At 44.7% G+C, this 19,460-nt stretch overlaps 1 protein-coding gene across 2 annotated transcripts in view; it reads right to left on the reverse strand.

Annotated features, from left to right (window-relative positions):
* OCA2 (OCA2 melanosomal transmembrane protein) overlaps positions 1 to 19,460 on the reverse strand; it is a 459,069-nt gene that overhangs the window by 51,909 nt on the left and 387,700 nt on the right. For both annotated transcript variants that reach the window (XM_075590565.1, XM_075590564.1), the window contains 2 exons: positions 14,373 to 14,432; positions 12,455 to 12,559 (listed from right to left, as the gene is read on the reverse strand). In XM_075590565.1, coding sequence (XP_075446680.1) covers positions 12,455 to 12,559; positions 14,373 to 14,432 — 165 coding nt within the window. The remainder of the gene's footprint in view (positions 1 to 12,454; positions 12,560 to 14,372; positions 14,433 to 19,460) is intronic.

Below are 19,460 nucleotides of genomic sequence, written 5' to 3' on the forward strand. Positions count from 1 at the left end.
TGTGGACTACCGCTTGCTCAACGCTGGGACGGTGTCAGATGCCTACCCCATGCCCCGCATGGATGAGTTACTGGATGAACTCGCGGGGGCAAAGTATCTGACCACTATGGATTTGAGCAAAGGCTATTGGCAAATCCCCCTGACCCTGGTGGCTAGGGAGAAGTCAGCATTCATCACTCCAAGTGGCCTCTATGAGTTTTTAGTGATGCCATTTGGGATGAAGAATGCCCCGGCTACCTTCCAATGCCTGGTCAATAGGTTACTGGAAGGGATGCAGAGCTATGCCAGGGCTTACTTAGATGACATTGCTGTCTTTAGTAATTCCTGGGACTCCCACTTAGGACATGTAGCTGCGGTGCTGGAAAGGATCAGGGAGGCTGAGCTTACCTTGAAACCCACTAAGTGTATGGTAGGGATGGCAGAGGTCCTGTATTTAGGGCACAGGGTGGGTGGAGGGCACATCAAACCAGAGCCAGCCAAGGTAGAAGCCATAGTTCAGTGGCCTGTTCCAAAGACCAAGAAACAGGTCATGGCATTTTTGGGCATCGCAGGGTACTATAGGAAGTTTGTCCCACAGTACAGCGCCGTGGCCAAACCCCTGACTGATTTGACTAAGAAGCAACTGCCTGTGCTTATCACCTGGACTCCTGCCTGTGAAACTGCTTTCCAGGCACTGAAAACTGCGCTTGCTGGGTCCCCCATACTGGCTGCCCCAGACTATACCAAACATTTCCTCATACAGACTGATGCCACGGATTATGGCATTGGGGCTGTGTTGAGCCAAGTGGGGGACGACGGTAGAGAGCACCCTGTGGTGTACCTCAGCCGAAAACTACTCCCCAGAAAGGTGGCCTATACCACCATTGAGAAAGAGTGCTCGGCCATTGTGTGGGCACTCAAAAAACTCCAGCCCTATGTGTATGGAAGGGCTTTCACGGTCCTCAAAGACCACAACCCCCTGAGTTGGCTGCAGAGGGCATCAGGGGAGAATGCCAAGTTGCTAAGGTGGAGCTTGGCCTTGCAAGAGTTTGAGTTTACTATTCAGCACAAAAAGGGTAGTGAAAACAGCAATGCTGATGGACTTTCACGTCAGGACTATCCCTCTGAGACTGAGTTAGTTAAGGGTGCCAGCAGTGCCCCACTCCCCGTTAGGGCCAGTGGGCCACAGGTCACCCATTAAGAAGGGGAGGTGTAGAGGGAGAAAGGGGGTGGCCCGGTATTAAAGGGGTTGCACCCCATATGGCCATCCCCTGACCTCACCAGAGAGACAAGGGGTTAACTGGACTGCGGTCCAGGGATGAGGTTTGCACCTTATTATACCTTGAAAATGTATGTTCCCCGTTCCCATGTTTCATTATAAGCATTATATTAATGTTTTAAAGTGCATTTCTGTATCTCCAGTTCTGGAGGTTGCAGAGAGTTCATATTTGGCCAATATGTGGAATCACTGTAGGCATTAAAAACTGGCAAAGGTCGACCCACTGAGCCCACCAGAATGGAACTTATTAATATGTGTAGATATTAAAGTGTATATGTATTTTATTTTGGATCTGTTCTGAAAATGCAGACGCCATTTGCTAGGCTAATAAGTCATGAAGGGTAGACGGCTGAGTAGCCTAATCATGGTGATCAAAAAGTAACTGCCTTGATTGTTACCCAATGTCTAGGGATTAAGTATTAGTCAATCAACAAACTCTGCCCGTCTAATTGTTACCTGAGGGCATGGGTTAGTCTGTTAGTCTGTGTCTCCACATTAGAGAGTGGATACAGATAATTGTTCACCAATAGGCTGTGTTCAATGTTAAGAATAGGGTTGCACAGGTATATAAACTGTGTCAACCATACAGTTTTTAGTTGTGCTGGATTGCTGGAGTTGTGCTTCTGATTCCACCTGGAATGTCACTGGATTGATGGAGAATTGCTAGCGGATACTTCTTTATTCCCCAACCCTGAGTAAGTGTTACCTTCGTGTCTGTTAATTGTACTATATTGCTGTGTTCACCTTATTTAAGGAATAAATTATATTTTATTATATCTAAGCCTCGTTCAGTTCAACCCAGATATTTGGTGTTCATTATATCTTGTCATAAGCTACCGTGACAGGCAGGTCCTGTGGTTGAAGAGAATCTGGGACAAGCAGCACGGAAGGGCATAAATCGGGGATGCTGGCGCTGAGTGCGGCGTACCTGAAGGTGCTGATCCACTCGATTGGTTTGGGAGATGAGTTCCTCAAGAAGCCCTGGCCTGGGTTGTGAGGCGAGTTCGCCCTTCACAGAATCCGTTATGCCCCGCCAAAAGACGGAGACAAAAGCCTCCTGTCCCATCGTGTCTCAGCTGCTATGGAACCTGAACTCCAAGGCGTTCTGGGCCACGGAACGGCGTCCCTGAGAAAGCACTAGCAAAGAGTCAGAGGCAGATTCTTGGCGTGCGGGGGTATCAAAAACCTGTCAAAAGTCTCGTCTAAAGGTCGCATAATCGTCCCTTATACTGAGGTGGGGACGTATATGTGCACGCACCCGCAGCAGAAGGAGCATGTCCGGAGTGTGGTGTTTTGGCGTTGCCAGGCCAGGTGTGAATAGGTGTAGCAAAACTTGCCAGTACTGGTACAGAAGAGACGAAGTCGTTGCCGTTAGCCAAGGTCAGGGAGAGAGAGATCCGGGAGGTCGAGGTCCAAACTGTAGTTGAGGGATGAGAGAAGCTGCAAGGTCAAGTGGGAGCCGGGATCCAGAGCCAGAGAGGAACGTCCGCCAAGCCGGGTCGCAACCTGAATAACGAAGAGCAAAGGGAAAGCCAGAATAGATGTCCGTAAGCAGAGACTATGTCGAGCAATGTGAGAGAGGCAAGACAGGTACTATATACTGTGGCTGACCAATGGGGAGCTGGGGCTGTCCTGGAGGAACACGAGGAGCTGTGATGGATTGATTCCTATGACAGGCAGCCAGGTGGGGAGCTTTAGGGTTAAGTGGCAGCCTTTGTGAAAGTTGGAGGCGTGGTTTCAGTGCAGTGCAGTGAATAAATTATCTTCGCCTGGCGCACGCTCTGTAATGTCGGAGAGCGCGCGCCCAGGACAAATGGCAGCCACCTGGGTGCGGGGCGCCTGCGGGGCAGTGGTGGCCCATCGGGGACGATAAGGAAGCCCCAGATCCATGGGAACCTGGTGGTACCGGCGGCGAGGACGTCCTACGGCAGCGGGAGCCGTGGGAGGTAAGGGGGGGGTCATGCTGCGACTGCCGTGACCCCCGAATCCTCACACAATGCGATTGATTACAGGATTAATCGCTTTACTGTGCATTGCTATTGATATTTCAAAAAAAGAATAAAATACGGCAACCGTATTCACCATAGACTTTGCCAATCAGATGGCGCCGAGCCACTGCCAGTCCCGTACTCTTGATTATACACGTAGTTGACAAGTGACAGCATGACTGCTACACCTGTAGTTGACAGCTGATGAGGCTGGAAATCGCTTTGGTACATGCAAGCTTGCTGGTTTCTGTACGCGAAATCCTGCTCAGGCTGCAGCTATCCGGGCGGGGACAGACAGCAAGGGTTGCCGGTCACCATGTTTTCACTGACGGTCGGACCGTTATTGGAAGCTGGCGATGTCGCTGGCCCATTGCTTGCCTGCGACTGACGTTTCTTAGTTGGTTTTAACATGACCTTTCGCCTTTTAAAGTCCCCATGATAAAAGATACGGGAACAATCTGGTGCTACACACCAATACCCTCCTTTAACACCGGGTGCGGGATCAATACGAAAAAAACACGGATCGATACATAACTTTTTCCTTATTGCACGCTTCCACACATGAGCATCTGGTGAAAATTTGTAAAAGTCATAGTTGTCAATAAAATATTGATAAATTTGAACAACTTTTGCCATCTTATCATCAGTTGCATTAATCGCGGCCCATATTAAATAAGCGTACATTATCTCGGGACTCTCTGGACAATAAAACAACACCAGACACTGTGCATTTATTTTTTAATATGAAAAGCCTAAATTGATACAGTATTGTAACTTCTTCAGTACCAAGGTCAATTCACAATGGACCACTGTGATATTTTTTTTAAACACCTGCAAGTCGATAAATTACTTTTAGTGAGCCACATGTAGTGTAAACATTAGAATTCATTACAATTCACGAATATCTGCCACCTGGCGGATTCACGAAGAATTGCAACCAATTAAATCCGAACCATTATCAATAACACATCAACACACATCAATAAACACATCAACCGCAGGTGACGCCGGCATGTATGCAACATGAATACGGCATGAACGACGCATGAACGCGGTGATGTGCGTGGCATTCGGAAAAATTCCCGAAACAAATCGGAGATGTTGTAGTATAAAATAGGCCGTGGCTGTATTGAATATGCTGAGGATCGAGCTGCTAGCCTGATGACGTTCATGGAAGCGTTACACAAAAAGTCCATTGAATCTTCAAGATTTGAAAACTCTTTTAAGGCTGATGCCTGCGGTCGGCGGTGCGCGCGGGCCACCAGCCCCTTACCTGATGTGTGTTTGTCCCCGCTGCCTCCTTCCGACAGGGCTGACAGCGTGCTGTGATGCGTTAGCCTGCCGTAGCTACCAGCGGCTTGTGTTTTGCAGCTATGACACGTCACGTGGTGCACGATTCAGCCAATGAGGAGGGGAGGATGGGAGAAGTTAAAGGAGGAGAGGAGGAATGAGCTATGGGAGGGAGGCGGCTTGGTAGGTAAGTCTGTGAGTTAGGCAGCCATGCATAGCTCTCCCTATCGCCCCCCCCCCCCATCTCCCTCTAGTGCCCGCTTCGCAGGCTGCCCCTGCTCTGTGTTTTGGCTCGCCCCCCTGACCCCTTTTGGGTTCACCCCCCCGCGCCAAAAAAAGTTATCTGCAGACCGCAAATCGCGGTGCAGTAACTTGCACGCGCCGCCGGCAAGCAAGGCGGCCGTGCGGACGCGTGCAGTGGGGTCTCAGCCTAAGAGTTTCTATCCTGATGTTCCTGCTTCAATCCTATCTTGCAGAATGAATAAACAAATTCTCCCTATTCTCGAGATATAGGCCATTGCTTTTGCTGGTTTCCGTGTCATTCTGATTGTAGAGTACTGTTTGCTTAAAACACCATCCATTTTTCGATCCATAGGATTTTGAAAGGAAATTTAAAGCATCTTTAAAGGAAGTACTTGACATACCCAGACATTACTAGCAGAGGTGGGATTCAAAAATTTTAGCAACAGGTTCTCTCTAACCAGGGGGGGAAGAGAGACAGGGGTGGGAGGGGGGGAAGCCGGTGGGGGGGGGGAGAAAGAGAGACGGTGTGGGGGGGGAAAGAAAGACGGTGGGGGCGGGGAAGAAAGATGGTGGGGGAGGGAACACAGAAGGGGGGGAAAGAGAGATGGTGGTGGGGGGGGGGAAGAGACAGGGGGAGCAGAGAAACCAGGGTAGGGGGGGGGGAGAGCAGAGAAACCAGGGGGGAGAGCAGAGAAACCCGGGGGGAGAGCAGAGAGACAGGAGGGGAGCAGAGAGACAGGGGGGGAGGAGGGCAGAGAGACAGGGGGGGAGGAGGGCAGAGAGACAGGGGGACAGCAGAGAGACAGGGGGGAGAGCAGAGAGACAGGGGGGAGCAGAGAGACGGGGGGAGAGCAGAGAGATGGGGGGAGAGCAGATAGACGGGGGGAAGAGCAGAGAGACGGGGGAAGAGCAGAGAGATGGGGGGAAGAGCAGAGAGATGGGGGAAGAGCAGAGAGACAGGGGAAGAGCAGAGAGACGGAGGAAGAGCAGAGAGACAGGGGGAGAGCAGAGAGACAGGGGGGAGATCAGAGAGACAGGGGGAGAGCAGAGAGAAAGGGGGGAGAGCAGAGAGACAGGGAGGGAGAGCAGAGAGACAGGGGGAGAGCAGAGAGACAGGGGGAGAGCAGAGAGACAGGGGGGAGAGCAGAGAGACAGGGGGGGAGAGCAGAGAGACAGGGGGGAGAGCAGAGAGACAGGGGGAGAGCAGAGAGACAGGGGGAGAGCAATGAGACAGGGGGGAAAGCAGAGAGACGGGGGAGAGCAGAGAGACAGGGGGGAGAGCAGAGAGACAGGGGGGAGAGCAGAGAGACACGGGGAAAGCAGAGAGACGGGGGAGAGCAGAGAGATGGGGGGAGAGCGGAGAGACAGGGGGGGAGAGAAGAGAGACAGGGGGGAGAGCAGAGAGACAGGGGGAGAGCAGAGAGACAGGGGGGGAGAGCAGATAGACAGGGGGAGAGCAGAGAGGCAGGGGGGAGAGCAGAGAGACAGGGGAGGAGAGCAGAGAGACAGGGGGGAGAGCAACGAGACAGGGGGGGAAAGCAGAGAGACAGGGGGAGAGCAGAGAGACAGGGGGGGAGAGCAGAGAGACAGGGGGGGAGAGCAGAGAGACGGGGGAGAGCAGAGAGACAGGGGGAGAGCAGAGAGACAGGGGGGAGCAGAGAGACAGGGGGGAGCAGAGAGACAGGGGGGGGAGAGCAGAGAAATCAGGGGGGAGAGCAGAGAAATCAGGGGGGGGAGCAGAGAAACCAGAAGAGGGGGGAGAGCAGAGAAACCAGGGGAGGGGAGCAGAGAAACCAGGGGACGGGGGAGCAGAGAAACCAGGGGGGAGCAGAGAAATATAGGGGAGAGTAGAGAGACAGGGGGAGAGCAGAGAGACAGGGGGGGAGAGCAGAGAGACAGGGGGGGAGAGCAGAGAGACAGGGGGGGAGAGCAGAGAGACGGGGGAGAGCAGAGAGACAGGGGGAGAGCAGAGAGACAGGGGGGAGCAGAGAGACAGGGGGGAGCAGAGAGACAGGGGGGGGAGAGCAGAGAAATCAGGGGGGAGAGCAGAGAAATCAGGGGGGGGAGCAGAGAAACCAGAAGAGGGGGGAGAGCAGAGAAACCAGGGGAGGGGAGCAGAGAAACCAGGGGACGGGGGAGCAGAGAAACCAGGGGGGAGCAGAGAAATATAGGGGAGAGTAGAGAGACAGGGGGAGAGCAGAGAAATCAGGGGGGGAGCAGAGAGACAGGGGGGGGAGCAGAGAGACCAGTGGGACCCAGTGCAATGCATTTTCCAAAGTGCAACTTGAAAGCAGTGCAAGTACAAATTTGATACATTTTATGTTTTTCTCTCTCAGCTAAAACTGTGTGCCGAGGGGGAGAGGGGGGTGTGACGATCGAAAGGGGGTGGCCCGGTATTAAAGGGGTTGCACCCCATTTGGCCATCCCCTGACGTCACCAGGGAGACAAGGGGTTAACTGGGTTGAGGTCCCGAAATGTGATTTAACCCTTGTTATAACATGAAAATGTATATCCCCCTGTTCCCATGTTTTTATTGTTATATCAGTGTCTGCGTTACACACACACTAGGATCCCTCCGGGAGTACAAGGGTTAATAGTTCTTTAATGATTATAGCCCTTTGTGTAATTTTCCCGCCTTTTCAGGCACCATTTTGCAGGGTCCCATAGGCCGCCATTAGGGCTCAATGCATTCTAATGGCGAATCTTGCTGTTTTGGTCCTGTTTCCTGTGAAGACCAGCAGATGGCGTCTGAGAAGAGGAGCAGCGGTTTCCCATTGTAAGTCAATGGGCCCATTGACTTCAATAGAGATTCCTCGAAGGAGCTTTCCAGAAACGAGTTGGCTGCCGTCCAAACCGCAAAACCGCAAAACCGCAAAGCGGATACTTTTTCAATAAGAGAGCTTTGATCACTTAGCAGTCAAGAGGGCCAGGGTTTGGGGTACCTGAAGTCACTGCTCCGGCATCGCTGCAGAACCATCCTTGACCCTCTTGGACCAACCCGACGGAGTATGGACCCCCTTGAATGTTCGGGACTTTTCATATAGACTCCAATGGTGGCCAATCTCCATTGACCGGCTATGGCGGAAAACCCCCATTGACTTCAACGGCGGCGTAGCCCCGTTGAAAGTCTATGGCGGCGGATTCCAATAGCCGCCAATGGCGGCGGTGTGCCATTGAAAGTCTATGGCGGCAAAGCTCGTTGTTTTCAATGGGGATTTAGTGAAAAACCGTGATTTAATTTACAGCGGAGTTTATTGTATTAAAATAGGAAACGGTTTAAGGTGTATTTGTGTAACTCCGGTTCTGAGGGTCGTAGCAAGTCGCAAATTGGACCCTAGGGTGTCCCAGTTCCGGCATTGAGAACTGGGAAGTTTGGACCCGCTGGACCCAACAGAACTGGATATTTTAATATGTTTGTGTTTTATCTTTAATACTGTGTCCCAAGGTATGGACAAAAACCAGAGGAAATTCCTCTAGCCATAAGGCAGCAGCTGGTCAGGGAAGCGTCCCAATGTCTAGAAATTAAGTGCTGTTCAAAGGAGTTTACCACCTCCACTGTTTACAGGAGGGCAGAGATTACTCAAACCAGAGCAGGCTGTAAGTGTCCCATTTCACACCTTACAGCAAAGAGTATCCTGCCAGGAATTCCGTTTAGTAGACTGGCTGGCATCCCTGATGCAAATGTGGGATTACAGAAATGAGACCCTAGAGGCCAACTGCGCATGTGCCAACTAGGGGGGGGGGATGTATCAAAATGTGTTCCCACGTTATTGACTGGCTACAGGTAATTGAAAACCAATCACCTGTACTTAATGTTAAGGATAGGGTTACAAAAGGTATATAATCTGTGGTCAACCCTTTGTCCTGTGTTCTTCTATACCATCTTGATTGCTGAGAGAAATGCTATGCAATGTCTGCATGCAATGTCTTTTCATGGCTTTTCGTGTCTTGGGATGATGAAGAATGTTGTATGAACTGCCAGTCCAGATGTGACTGTTTCATCATTTCCATCTTTAAGTAAGTGTCTATATTTTGCCCGTTATTTGTATATTTTGTGTGTTCACCTTTATCAAGGAATAAATTATATTTTATCATATCTAAGTCTCGTCCCAGTTCAACCCAGTTATATATATATATTATATTATATATATTTGGTGTGTATTATTAATAGCCTGTCACAAAGCTCCCGTCACAGGGGGGTTGTGTGCCAGTTCTACTGAGCGGCTGCCTGCAACGCTTACCCGCTAGTGAGACAGTTTTGGAGCAGCCAGCAGCGGCAGGAAAGTACTCTCTCCTTCTTATTGGAGTGATGCCAGCTTGTTTAACTGGGAATACTCTGACCCCCTCTCCCCCTTCCCCCGCACCTGAGTGGCGCAGTGAAGGTGTACAGGCAGAGCGGAGGCTGAGTGCTTCTCCGCATGGGGTCTAAGCATCAGCAGCAGCAGGACACAGAGGGGGGAAGAGGGGTAGGGGGGAAGGCAGCCGGTTCTAAGAACTGAGAAAATTTTAGGCAGAATCCCACCACTGATTACTAGGCACTTCCCTTCTCTAGAACCTTAGAAATAAATATAGTTTTGAAGGTGATGGTATTTTGTTTGCTAAAGGAGATTACACAAACACCCCGCTCATTAAAACTAAGCAGCCAATGTGGACCTGACTTACTGCAATCTAAGTTCCTAAGATTTGGTGCCCCGGTCATTGCCAAACCAATTGCTTCCATAGTAAACTCTATTTTGTCTGCAGGCCATATCCCTAATACCTGGAAAACTGCCAGAATTGTCCCAATCTTCAAAAGTGGGGACAAAAACAGTCTCAAACAACAGGCCAATCTCACTTCTCCCAATCCTATCTAAAGTCATGGAAAAATGTGTCCACTCCCAATTAAGCGATTACTATACCAAGATAAATTTCCCTAGCCAATTCCAATCTGCCTTTCGCCCCAAACACTCCACCGTAACTACCCTGCTAAAAGTTTGCAATGAAATCCAGTGTGGAATGGAACGGGGACAACTCACTGGTGCAATATTCCTAGATTTTGCAAAGGCTTTTGATACTGTTGATCATGTTATCTTGCTTAACAAACTCCAGTGCTATGGAATAGAGACGTATGCTTTAAACTGGGTTCATTCCTATCCATCAGGTAGATCCCAACATGTCTTCATCTAAGGCTCTAACTCCAACACCTATGGTGTCCCGCAAGGCTCTGTTCTGGGGCCCCTACTCTTCTTAGTGTTCATCAATGATCATCCTGCAGCTTGTAAGGGAGCCTCACTTCACGTGTGCAGATGACACAATCCTATATGCACACAGCCATAGCCTCTCTGACCTTGAAAACATACTTCAATCTGACTTTTTGAGACTTGAAAATTGAATTTACCAAAACAAACTGTTTCTAAACACTGACAAGACTGTAACAATGGTATTTGGGACCAAGGCTAAATTTCTAAAACTTCCAATGACTGAGCCCCATCTCAGAACCAAAGCTAAAACCACCCTAACTCCTGCTACTAGTTTTAAATGCTTGGGCATATGGTTTGACTCCCATTTAACATTCGGGATGCACATTGATACCCTCACATCCAAAACCTATACCAAACTAGTTGTACTTTATAGGAACAAATCCTCCCTAAGTCTGCTGGTCAGAAAGCATATCGCTCAGCAGATGCTAATGCCAATTATCGACTATGGGGACATAGTGTACAAAGTGTACAAAGTTCATCTTTCCTGTCTTGCCTTCAAATACTTTCGGGGCAAGCTATCAATCTATCTGAACAAGCTCCTCACCCCTACCACAAGCAGTACTTATCATCTGAGATCTGACTCCAAAAGACTGTTCATGGGCCCAAGGTTCAACAAAGTATCCGGCTGCTCCTCCTTCTCTTACCGTGCACCCCAAAACTGGAACAATCTACCGGAAACTCTCACAGCCACCACCAGTCTAAGTTCTTTGAAAACTAAAGCTTTCTCACATTTTAATCTGGTCTGTAACTGTTACATAAGCCTATAATATATATTATCTCTAACTGTGCATGCAATGTCTTGTATATAATGTCTACCCTGTTCACTTATGTAACTATGTATTGTAACCATGTATTATTTGTCATCTTAACTCCAGGACATACTTGAAAACGAGAGGTAACTCTCAATGTATTACTTCCTGGTAACATATTTTATAAATAAATAAAATAAAGCCTATTAAGGCTACAACACAGGAATTTTAAAAAGATCAACTTAAACTATACCCCAATTTTTTTATTTTGTGACAACAAAACCAGTTTCAGTGTTGGTACCACATACTGTTTCTAAGCGTCAGCTTACTTCAGAATCCCACACTGGTGACGGAGTATGTGCAAGTGTGTGTATGCAACCTTTTCCAGGTGTGTTTGTCTGTGAGCATGAAATATTCAGTTAACATATGCTTTTATGGAGTACAAGAAATCCAAATGGAAAACAGATCTTAAAGAAATGCGCTCTTTCTCAGATTGAGGTTGATTTAATTATCTCTTTATTCTCAACTCTTTATTCTCAACTCTTTATTCTCAACTCTATTGAACGGTGAACAGATAGAAGTCCATGGGTGTTTCCAAGCAATATTACCCCGTTTCGCCACATCTCTGTTTGATAAATAACCGCTTACAGTATGTTACGGCCGTTTTAAGGTATTTACATATTTATCATATGACTGCATAAAAAGACTGGAAGTTTCTAACAATTACATGATGTTCTCAAAGAACAGTCAACCACATAACTTACATTTATAGGTATCAGAGATTACAACTCCATAAAATTGGATATCGAATGAATGAAACCGAGAGAAGGGCAAAAGAAAGGACTTCCTTAGGTGTGAAGTAAAACCCATAGTTGCAGAACGATTTACACAATGCAGCTTTTACATTACGTTTCTGTTCCTGCAGAATAATGTAGTATTTTCGTATGTCTCTGTTGTACTCTAAGCATGATTCCTAGTATTCATCTGACTTTACACAGCACAAAATAAACCAAAACTGAAGTGGCAGCCAAACAGAAAGACTACATAATATTCATAACACAAGATACAACATACTGTAACCGCGGTAATTTTAAATGTTACTGTAGATACACACCCTTGCATACATCCCTACTACTGAGTATCACAATCTTGAGTTGCCATGTGATGTGGCACCAAAGTAGGTAATGTGTTTACAGCTGTCACAATACCCATTATCTTCCCTCTGCCCAAAGGTCTTCTTTTATCTCATTATCTGCTGCCAGATCAGTGTATGCCACAGCCTCACTATTTTTAGATCTTGATTGGAGACCCACCTTATTTACTATAAAAATGTATTCAATTCGTATACAATGTGTTGCTGTCTAGCACAGCGCTGCTTACATAGCATGATATTCAGGACATGCCTCCTGTGTTTATTACTGTATGTAATATATGTACCCTTGTTTACACGTCAGTGCTACTTATGATGACCAGTGATGGAGCATTATTTCAAATGAACACATAACACTTGTGAGGATATACTGTACTATATGCGGATTATTCTAGCCTGTTGCATTTGCATTGTTATGACTAGAGCTTTCCCTATTAAAGAGCATCAGCTTTCTATGCCCTGGTTTCTAAGCAACAGTGTTTTAAGCTTTTCATTCTAAAAGGGAAATGATTTTGCGTGAGGACCGAGAGACTTACCATTGTGGCAGTGAATGGGATGTTGTCAATTAGAGATGATGCTAAAGCCGATACCCACACAACCAATATAATAGCAATTGCAAGACGTTCATCTTCAGGAACTGCCTGTTATTGAGAAATTCAAGAATATATGAGAAAAGTAGCAGAGCAGCACATTGGTGAATTTCAAATGGTGCTTGACTTGATTGTCATGATAATGTTATGAATACTACAGTACAACCAGTGCATTTAATATAATGCTTGTTTTAAAATACATTTGATATATACTGCACGCAGGTGTGCAATTTATACAAACGTATATTATTGAAAATGTTCAAATAAATACACACGCAAATGTATAAGAAACAGAAAAATCTAAAAATGAGGAAGATTAGCAAAAGGCATTTGCTACTATGCCAAAAGAAATATCACTGCGATTTTTAGAAATACCTGAATGCACTAACACTTTATTCTTCATAAACAAAAGATTTTCATTGATTAATTGTTCTACTAAGGAGCTGTATTTATACAACTAATGAACCCCTAAGCATCTTATTATGCAAAGGGAGGGTTTAATTTCTAGAAAGGGGCATTTTTAATCACAGAAAAATATGATTTACAGAATGTATTCAGTTGCTCCTCACTGATGTTTTAATATAGTATGCTTAAAGCAAATTATATGTTTAATTGCAATTTAATGCATTACAAATGTTGCACTAATATATTTGCAGATCCAACATTCATAATGTACATTAAGCGCTTAATTCACATACTATTGCAAATTTAAGTGAGACAAATTGTAATTATGATTTTTAAGTTGCCTTAAGAACCAAAATATGTCCAAACAGAAAATATTGGAATATGCTTGTATATGGATACTTTTTCAATGTACTAGTTAAATCTTACTTTTAAATGATAGCCTTGAACATATATGGACGTACAGTAAGGGGTGGTTATTCAATAAATAATTTGTTTTTACACTACTAGAGTGCTTACTTCCGTTGGGGGTGCCAGTATCTCTACAGCCAGGGAGCTGTGTGCCTAACATAATGGTGGCGTTTAATTGGCCCACAATATGTGAGCCAATAGGAAGCTGTGACATAATCCGGTGCAGCTTCCAATTTGGCCCGTGTAACCGGGACATTTAAATTGAAATATACAGTATACCGGTGGAGACATTTTTTGTTTTTTAATTGTAGCTACAGTAATAATAATTAATAATAATTGTTTGTTCTTATATAGCGCTGCTAGTTTTACGCAGCACTTTACAGAGACATTTTGCAGACACAGTCCCTGCTTACAATCTATGTTTTTGGCGCCCGAGGCACAGGGAGATAAGGTGACTTGCCCAAGGTCACAAGTAGTCGACACAGGGAATTGAACCAGGTTCCCCTGATTCAAACTCAGTGCCAGAGTCAGTGTCTTTACTCACTAGTAATATTACGTACCCACCAGGGCATACATGAAAATGAGAGGCAATTCTCATTTCATAGGTAAATAGTAAAGTAATTAGTTGGGTGTGTCAGGCTCAGTCTTTTTATTACTTGGAGTGGCTTGGGGAAATGACTAGTCACTAGTTTGCTGGAATGGCAAGATTTATAAGAATATATTGGACTTATCCCTACAGTGGATCAAAAACATCTGGATGACAAATTGGATGCACAGCTCTTATAAACACACATCCTTTACTGCACTTTCATTGTGTGTCTTTTGGATTGTTTAAAATTACCATAATGCTACCTTTAAAACCAAGCAACGTTGGTATTTGACTTTGGAAGTAAAGCAAAGTCAGATATTGTAAGAGGCACAAACTGTGTAACCATAGACATTCCCCATATTTCTCTTCAGGTCAGCTATTAAGACAACTATAATCCATTCAACACAAAGCTCTGAAAGAAACTCTTCCCGAAGATATTTTTAGAGCATATTTTCAGTTTACCTTTATAAGCACTGCAGTCTGTTCCCCTATGTATTCTATTAAGTGCAGATGAGCCAAAGCCTAAAAAACAAGTCATTTTTAAGTACAATTAATGGGGAAAAAAGGATTGTTCAAAAGCAAGAAATTGAAAATGGTTCTTGTACCTTTCAGTACAAAAGTTAAGATCAATTTAAATTCATGTTTTTTTTCTAAGTCAAAGACCAAAATCAGCATGTTCACGTTTGCTTTAGGCAAAATAGGAGAATGTCTCGTGAAATAATGGCATCTGGCTACTTAAATGTGCACTACTTACATTTACTCGGTTCCTTATTTTTATTTTTTTCATACATTACTGTACAACCCCACCATAACTTATTTGTGTACCTGGTTTTAAGCCACGACCAGCTTCACAAAGCAAAGCCAGTAACCAACCTCACACTGTCGACATGCAAAAGGTTGAAAAACCTGTAGCTGTCCAATCCAGTTTGCTGGCCATGCACTTCTTTAACACAGGCTGTTATACAGCAGCAATAAACTTAAAGGGATCCATGTTAAAATGGATAAGAATCAAAAAGTGACACACTAGGTGTGTGTATTTGCTTATCATTACCCAGAATCCCTGGGTGGAAACACTGTATGCTGTGTGATTATGAGGTAAGGCAGGTTTGGGGTGCTGGTAGAGTGCAGAAGAAAGCAATTTGAAGGACTGTGTAACTGAGGCCTTGTTATATTTCTTCTATAGCTTAGTTTTAATATTTATTTAGCACTCTACTAGAAGTTAGAAATCTCTGCATGTCAGCCATGGTAACTGCAGGCAGTGTAGGGGTTAATCCTCACTAGGCCTCAGTACATATCCAAACTGTTTCTAATATGTTGCCTTAAAGGTCAATGTTAGCCCCGCCTTAATTCTAGAAGTTGCTAGAAATGGTCACTTGACATGGTGGGACCATATTGCAACAATTAATCTGCCCAGTTACTGTGGTCGATTGTTGTGCACACCCCATGGGTATAAAAGGTTTGAATTAGCCATTTTATAGTTAGACCGCAATTAACATCAAGGAGGATCCCTTCATGTGTATGAAAATACAATTAATTCCTGTATTATATCCCTCTATCTATATATGCAATATTAAAAATGAATCTACAATAATATTAATGAATGTATGTTCATATTATTTATTTATTTATTTATAAAATATTTTACCAGGAAGTAATACATTGAGAGTTACCTCTCGTTTTCAAGTATGTCCTGGGCACAGAGTAAAACAAATAATACATGGTTACAAGTACAGTTACTTAAATGAACAAGGTATACATTATATACAAGACATTGCATGCACAGTTAAAGAAAATATATATTATGAGTGTATGAGACAGTTACAGACCATATTAAAATGTGTGACAGCCTTAGATTTGAAAGAACTTAAGCTGGTGGTGGATGTGAGAGTCTCTGGTAGGTTGTTCCAGTTTTGGGGTGCACGGAAGGAGAAGGAGGAACGTCCGGATACTTTGTTGAGCCTAGGGACCATGAATAGTCCTTTGGAGTCTGATCTCAGGTGATAGGTGCTGCATGTGGTAGGGGTGAGGAGCTTGTTCAGGTAGCTGGGTAGCTTGCCCAGAAAGTATTTGAGGGTGAGACAGGAAAGGTGAACTTTGCGCCTAGACTCTAGTGATGACCAATCTAGTTCTTTGAGCATTTCACAGTGATGTGTGTTGTAGTTGCATTGGAGATCAAAATGACAAATTGAATTGTAGAGGGTGTCAAGTTTGCTAAGGTGGGTTTGAGGAGCCGAGCCATATACTATGTCTCCATAGTCAATAATTGGCATTAGCATCTGCTGTGCGATACGCTTTCTGACCAGGAGACTTAGGGAGGATTTGTTCCTGTAAAGTACCCCTAGTTTGGCATAGGTCTTGGTTGTCAGGGTATCAATGTGCATCCCGAATGTTAAGTGGGAGTCAAACCATAAGCCCAGATATTTAAAACTAGTGACAGGTGTTAGGGTGGTGTTAGCGTTGGTTCTAATCAGGAGCTCAGTCACTGGAAGCTTTACAAATTTAGTCTTGGTCCCAAATACCATTGTTACAGTCTTGTCAGTGTTTAAAAACAGTTTGTTTTGGGAAATCCAGTTTTCGAGTCTCAAAAAGTCAGACTGAAGTATGTGTTGAAGGTCAGAGAGGCTATGGCTGTGTGCATATAGGATTGTGTCATCTGCATACATGTGTATTGAGGCTTCCTTACAAGCTGTGGGAAGATCATTAATGAACACTGAGAAGAGTAGGGGCCCCAGAACAGAGCCTTGCGGGACACCACAGGTGATATCCAGGGGGTTGGAGTTAGAGCCTGGGATGGACACATGTTGGGATCTTCCTGATAGGTAGGACTGAAACCAGTTTAAAGCATGTTTCCCTATTCCAGAGCTCTGGAGTTTGTTAAGCAGGATAACATGATCAACTGTGTCAAAAGCCTTTGCAAAATCTAGGAATACTGCACCAGTGAGTTGTCCCCGTTCCATTCCACACTGGATTTCATTGCAAACTTTTAGCAGGGTAGTTACGGTGGAGTGTTTGGGACGAAACCCAGACTGGAATTGGCTAGGGAAATTTGTCTTGGTGTAGAAATCGCTTAATTGGGAGTGGACACATTTTTCCATGACTTTGGATAGAATTGGGAGAAGTGAGATTGGCCTGTAGTTTGAGACAGTGTTTTTGTCCCCACTTTTGAAGATTGGGACAACTCTGGCAGTTTTCCAGGTCTTAGGGATATGGCCTGCAGACAGGATAGAGTTGACTATGGACGCAATTGGTTTGGCAATGGCTGGGGCACCAAGTCGTAGGAACCTAGATTGTAGTAAGTCGGGCCCACATTGGCTGCTTAGTTTTAGTTTGAGGAGCGCTTCTGTAATCTCCTCTTCAGATACTGGGCTAAATTGAAAATTGTGGGCAGTGTTGGGAGGGGGTGGGACTGTAGGGATACTCCCAGGATGAGATTCATGTTTGGGGTTTGTGCTGCGCTTCGCTAATAAGTTAGTGGCACACCCCACAAAGTAATCATTGAATGCGTTTGCAATGTCAGTGGGGTTTGTCAGAGTAATATCCCCCTTAGTGATATTACTTGGTTGTTGATGGTTAGGAGGCTGGAATATATTGTTGATAACCTTCCAGAAGTTAGCTCGGTTTGATGTATTTTGGTGGAGATTGTCAGAGTAATATTGTGCTTTTGCATGCCTTGTTTGCCTTGTGCATATGTTCCGCATGCATCTGTAGTGATTGAGATCCTTGGTAGTTCCAGTTACTTTGTAGCTTTTCCACAAGGCATCCCTGAACTGGTAGAGTGCTATAAGGTCAGTTGTAACCCATGGAAGGTGGGCCCCCCGTACCCTTATTTTGCGTAGTGGAGCATGGGTATCGCAGAGTTTTAAGAACTCGGATTGGAAATTGTCGAGCGCAGAATCGGGGTCGGGAATTAAATCGAATCTGTGCCATGGGCAGTTGGTAAGGTCATCCAGAAACTGTTGTGGGTTAAATTTTTTAAATGTTCTAGTGAGGAGAACTTTAGGGCTTGATTGGGGCGGTTTAATTTTCCTTACACAGTACACTATTGCATGGTAACTGAAAATGTCAGGAAGGATGCCAGAGGATTGGATTCTGCTGGGGTTTGAGGAGAGAATCCAGTCTAGCAAGGAATGGTTATGCGATTTCAGGTTTATCCATGTGGGTTGGGAAATGAGTTGTGATAGGTTAAGTGACTTGAGTTGTATCTGGATTTTGTGGTTTTTAGGGTCAAGCCAATTGAAGTGTAAATCCCCTAGAACTAGCAGCTCACTCTTCTCATTCAGAGAAGAAATGGAGCCAAGAAATTGGGTGATATCAGTCAGGGATTGTAGAGGGGCTTTAGGGGGGCGGTACATGCCAGCGAGTAAGATGGGCTTAGAAAAGGGGAGGCAGATTTTGCCAACTAGAGTTTCAAAAGAGGGTGGGCTTGGTGGGCAATTTAACAGTGTAAATTGTAATGTGTCTGCAATATAAAATAACACCCCTCCTCCTCTCTTTGACCTATCTCTCCTAAAAATATTATTCATGAGTTACATAAACAAGAAGAAAAATTAATCTCTCATTATAAAATAAAAAACCACCAATATATCTTTGTGAGAAAATTACTATACAGTATGTACATGAATAACACAATGGAGACAATTTCTTCATAGTTTTATTTGATGAATACATTTGATATATATATATATATATATATATATATATATATATTATGATTGAGAATACCATTGAGGGAAATAGAAAATAAATCAAAATTATAGGAACTAATATCATCTATTGCAAATTTGGATAGATATGAAGTCATTTGTAACAAATATATATGTGTGTATATATATATATATATATATATATATATATATATATATCAAATACACAGGGTTGTGCCGTGTGCAGCAGTCTAATCACCCTTGCAAATCCCAAATAAGTCAATTACCAAGGAGTCAGGTAAATATACCCACTGGTGGTGCTAAGGACTGATATCATATAAAACACTCAAAAACTCAAAAAGAATAATGCAAGTCCTATATGAAGCACTCAAATTGACAAGAGAAATTTAAATATCCCCTGATGAAATCACCGTGAGTGTGAAGAAACGCGCTGGGAAGTTTAGTGTGAGCTACTGACAGTTTTTGGTATACTCAATCGCATTATTCTGCTGGGACTCTACGAACGCTGCTACACATTGGCGTACCTTTGCCCCTTCATTTTCCCTCCACGGGGTCACAATACCATTTCCTCCCATCCGGAGTTGCTGTGAGAGTGGTGGACTTCCGGGTTACATCGGGAGAGGTTGTGCAATCTCTGAAACCCTTGCTGGACAGTGGCTCAGAGGAGCTGGGACTTCACGGAGGAAAGGAGTGGCGTGTGAGCAGAGCAGCATCTTCGTGCAGTTGGCGAATGAGTATACTCATTACATGCTTTTATTTCACATTTGTTTGTGAGTTTAAATTTGTTGGACTTAACATTGGTTTTAAAAGTGTATTTTTCATATTACGCTAGGATCGGGTGCTTTCTTTTTTGTTGTTTTGCATATATATATATATATATATATAT

Source organism: Ascaphus truei, chromosome 3 (genome assembly GCF_040206685.1).
Source record: "Ascaphus truei isolate aAscTru1 chromosome 3, aAscTru1.hap1, whole genome shotgun sequence".
In the NCBI taxonomy this organism is placed as follows: domain Eukaryota; kingdom Metazoa; phylum Chordata; class Amphibia; order Anura; family Ascaphidae; genus Ascaphus; species Ascaphus truei.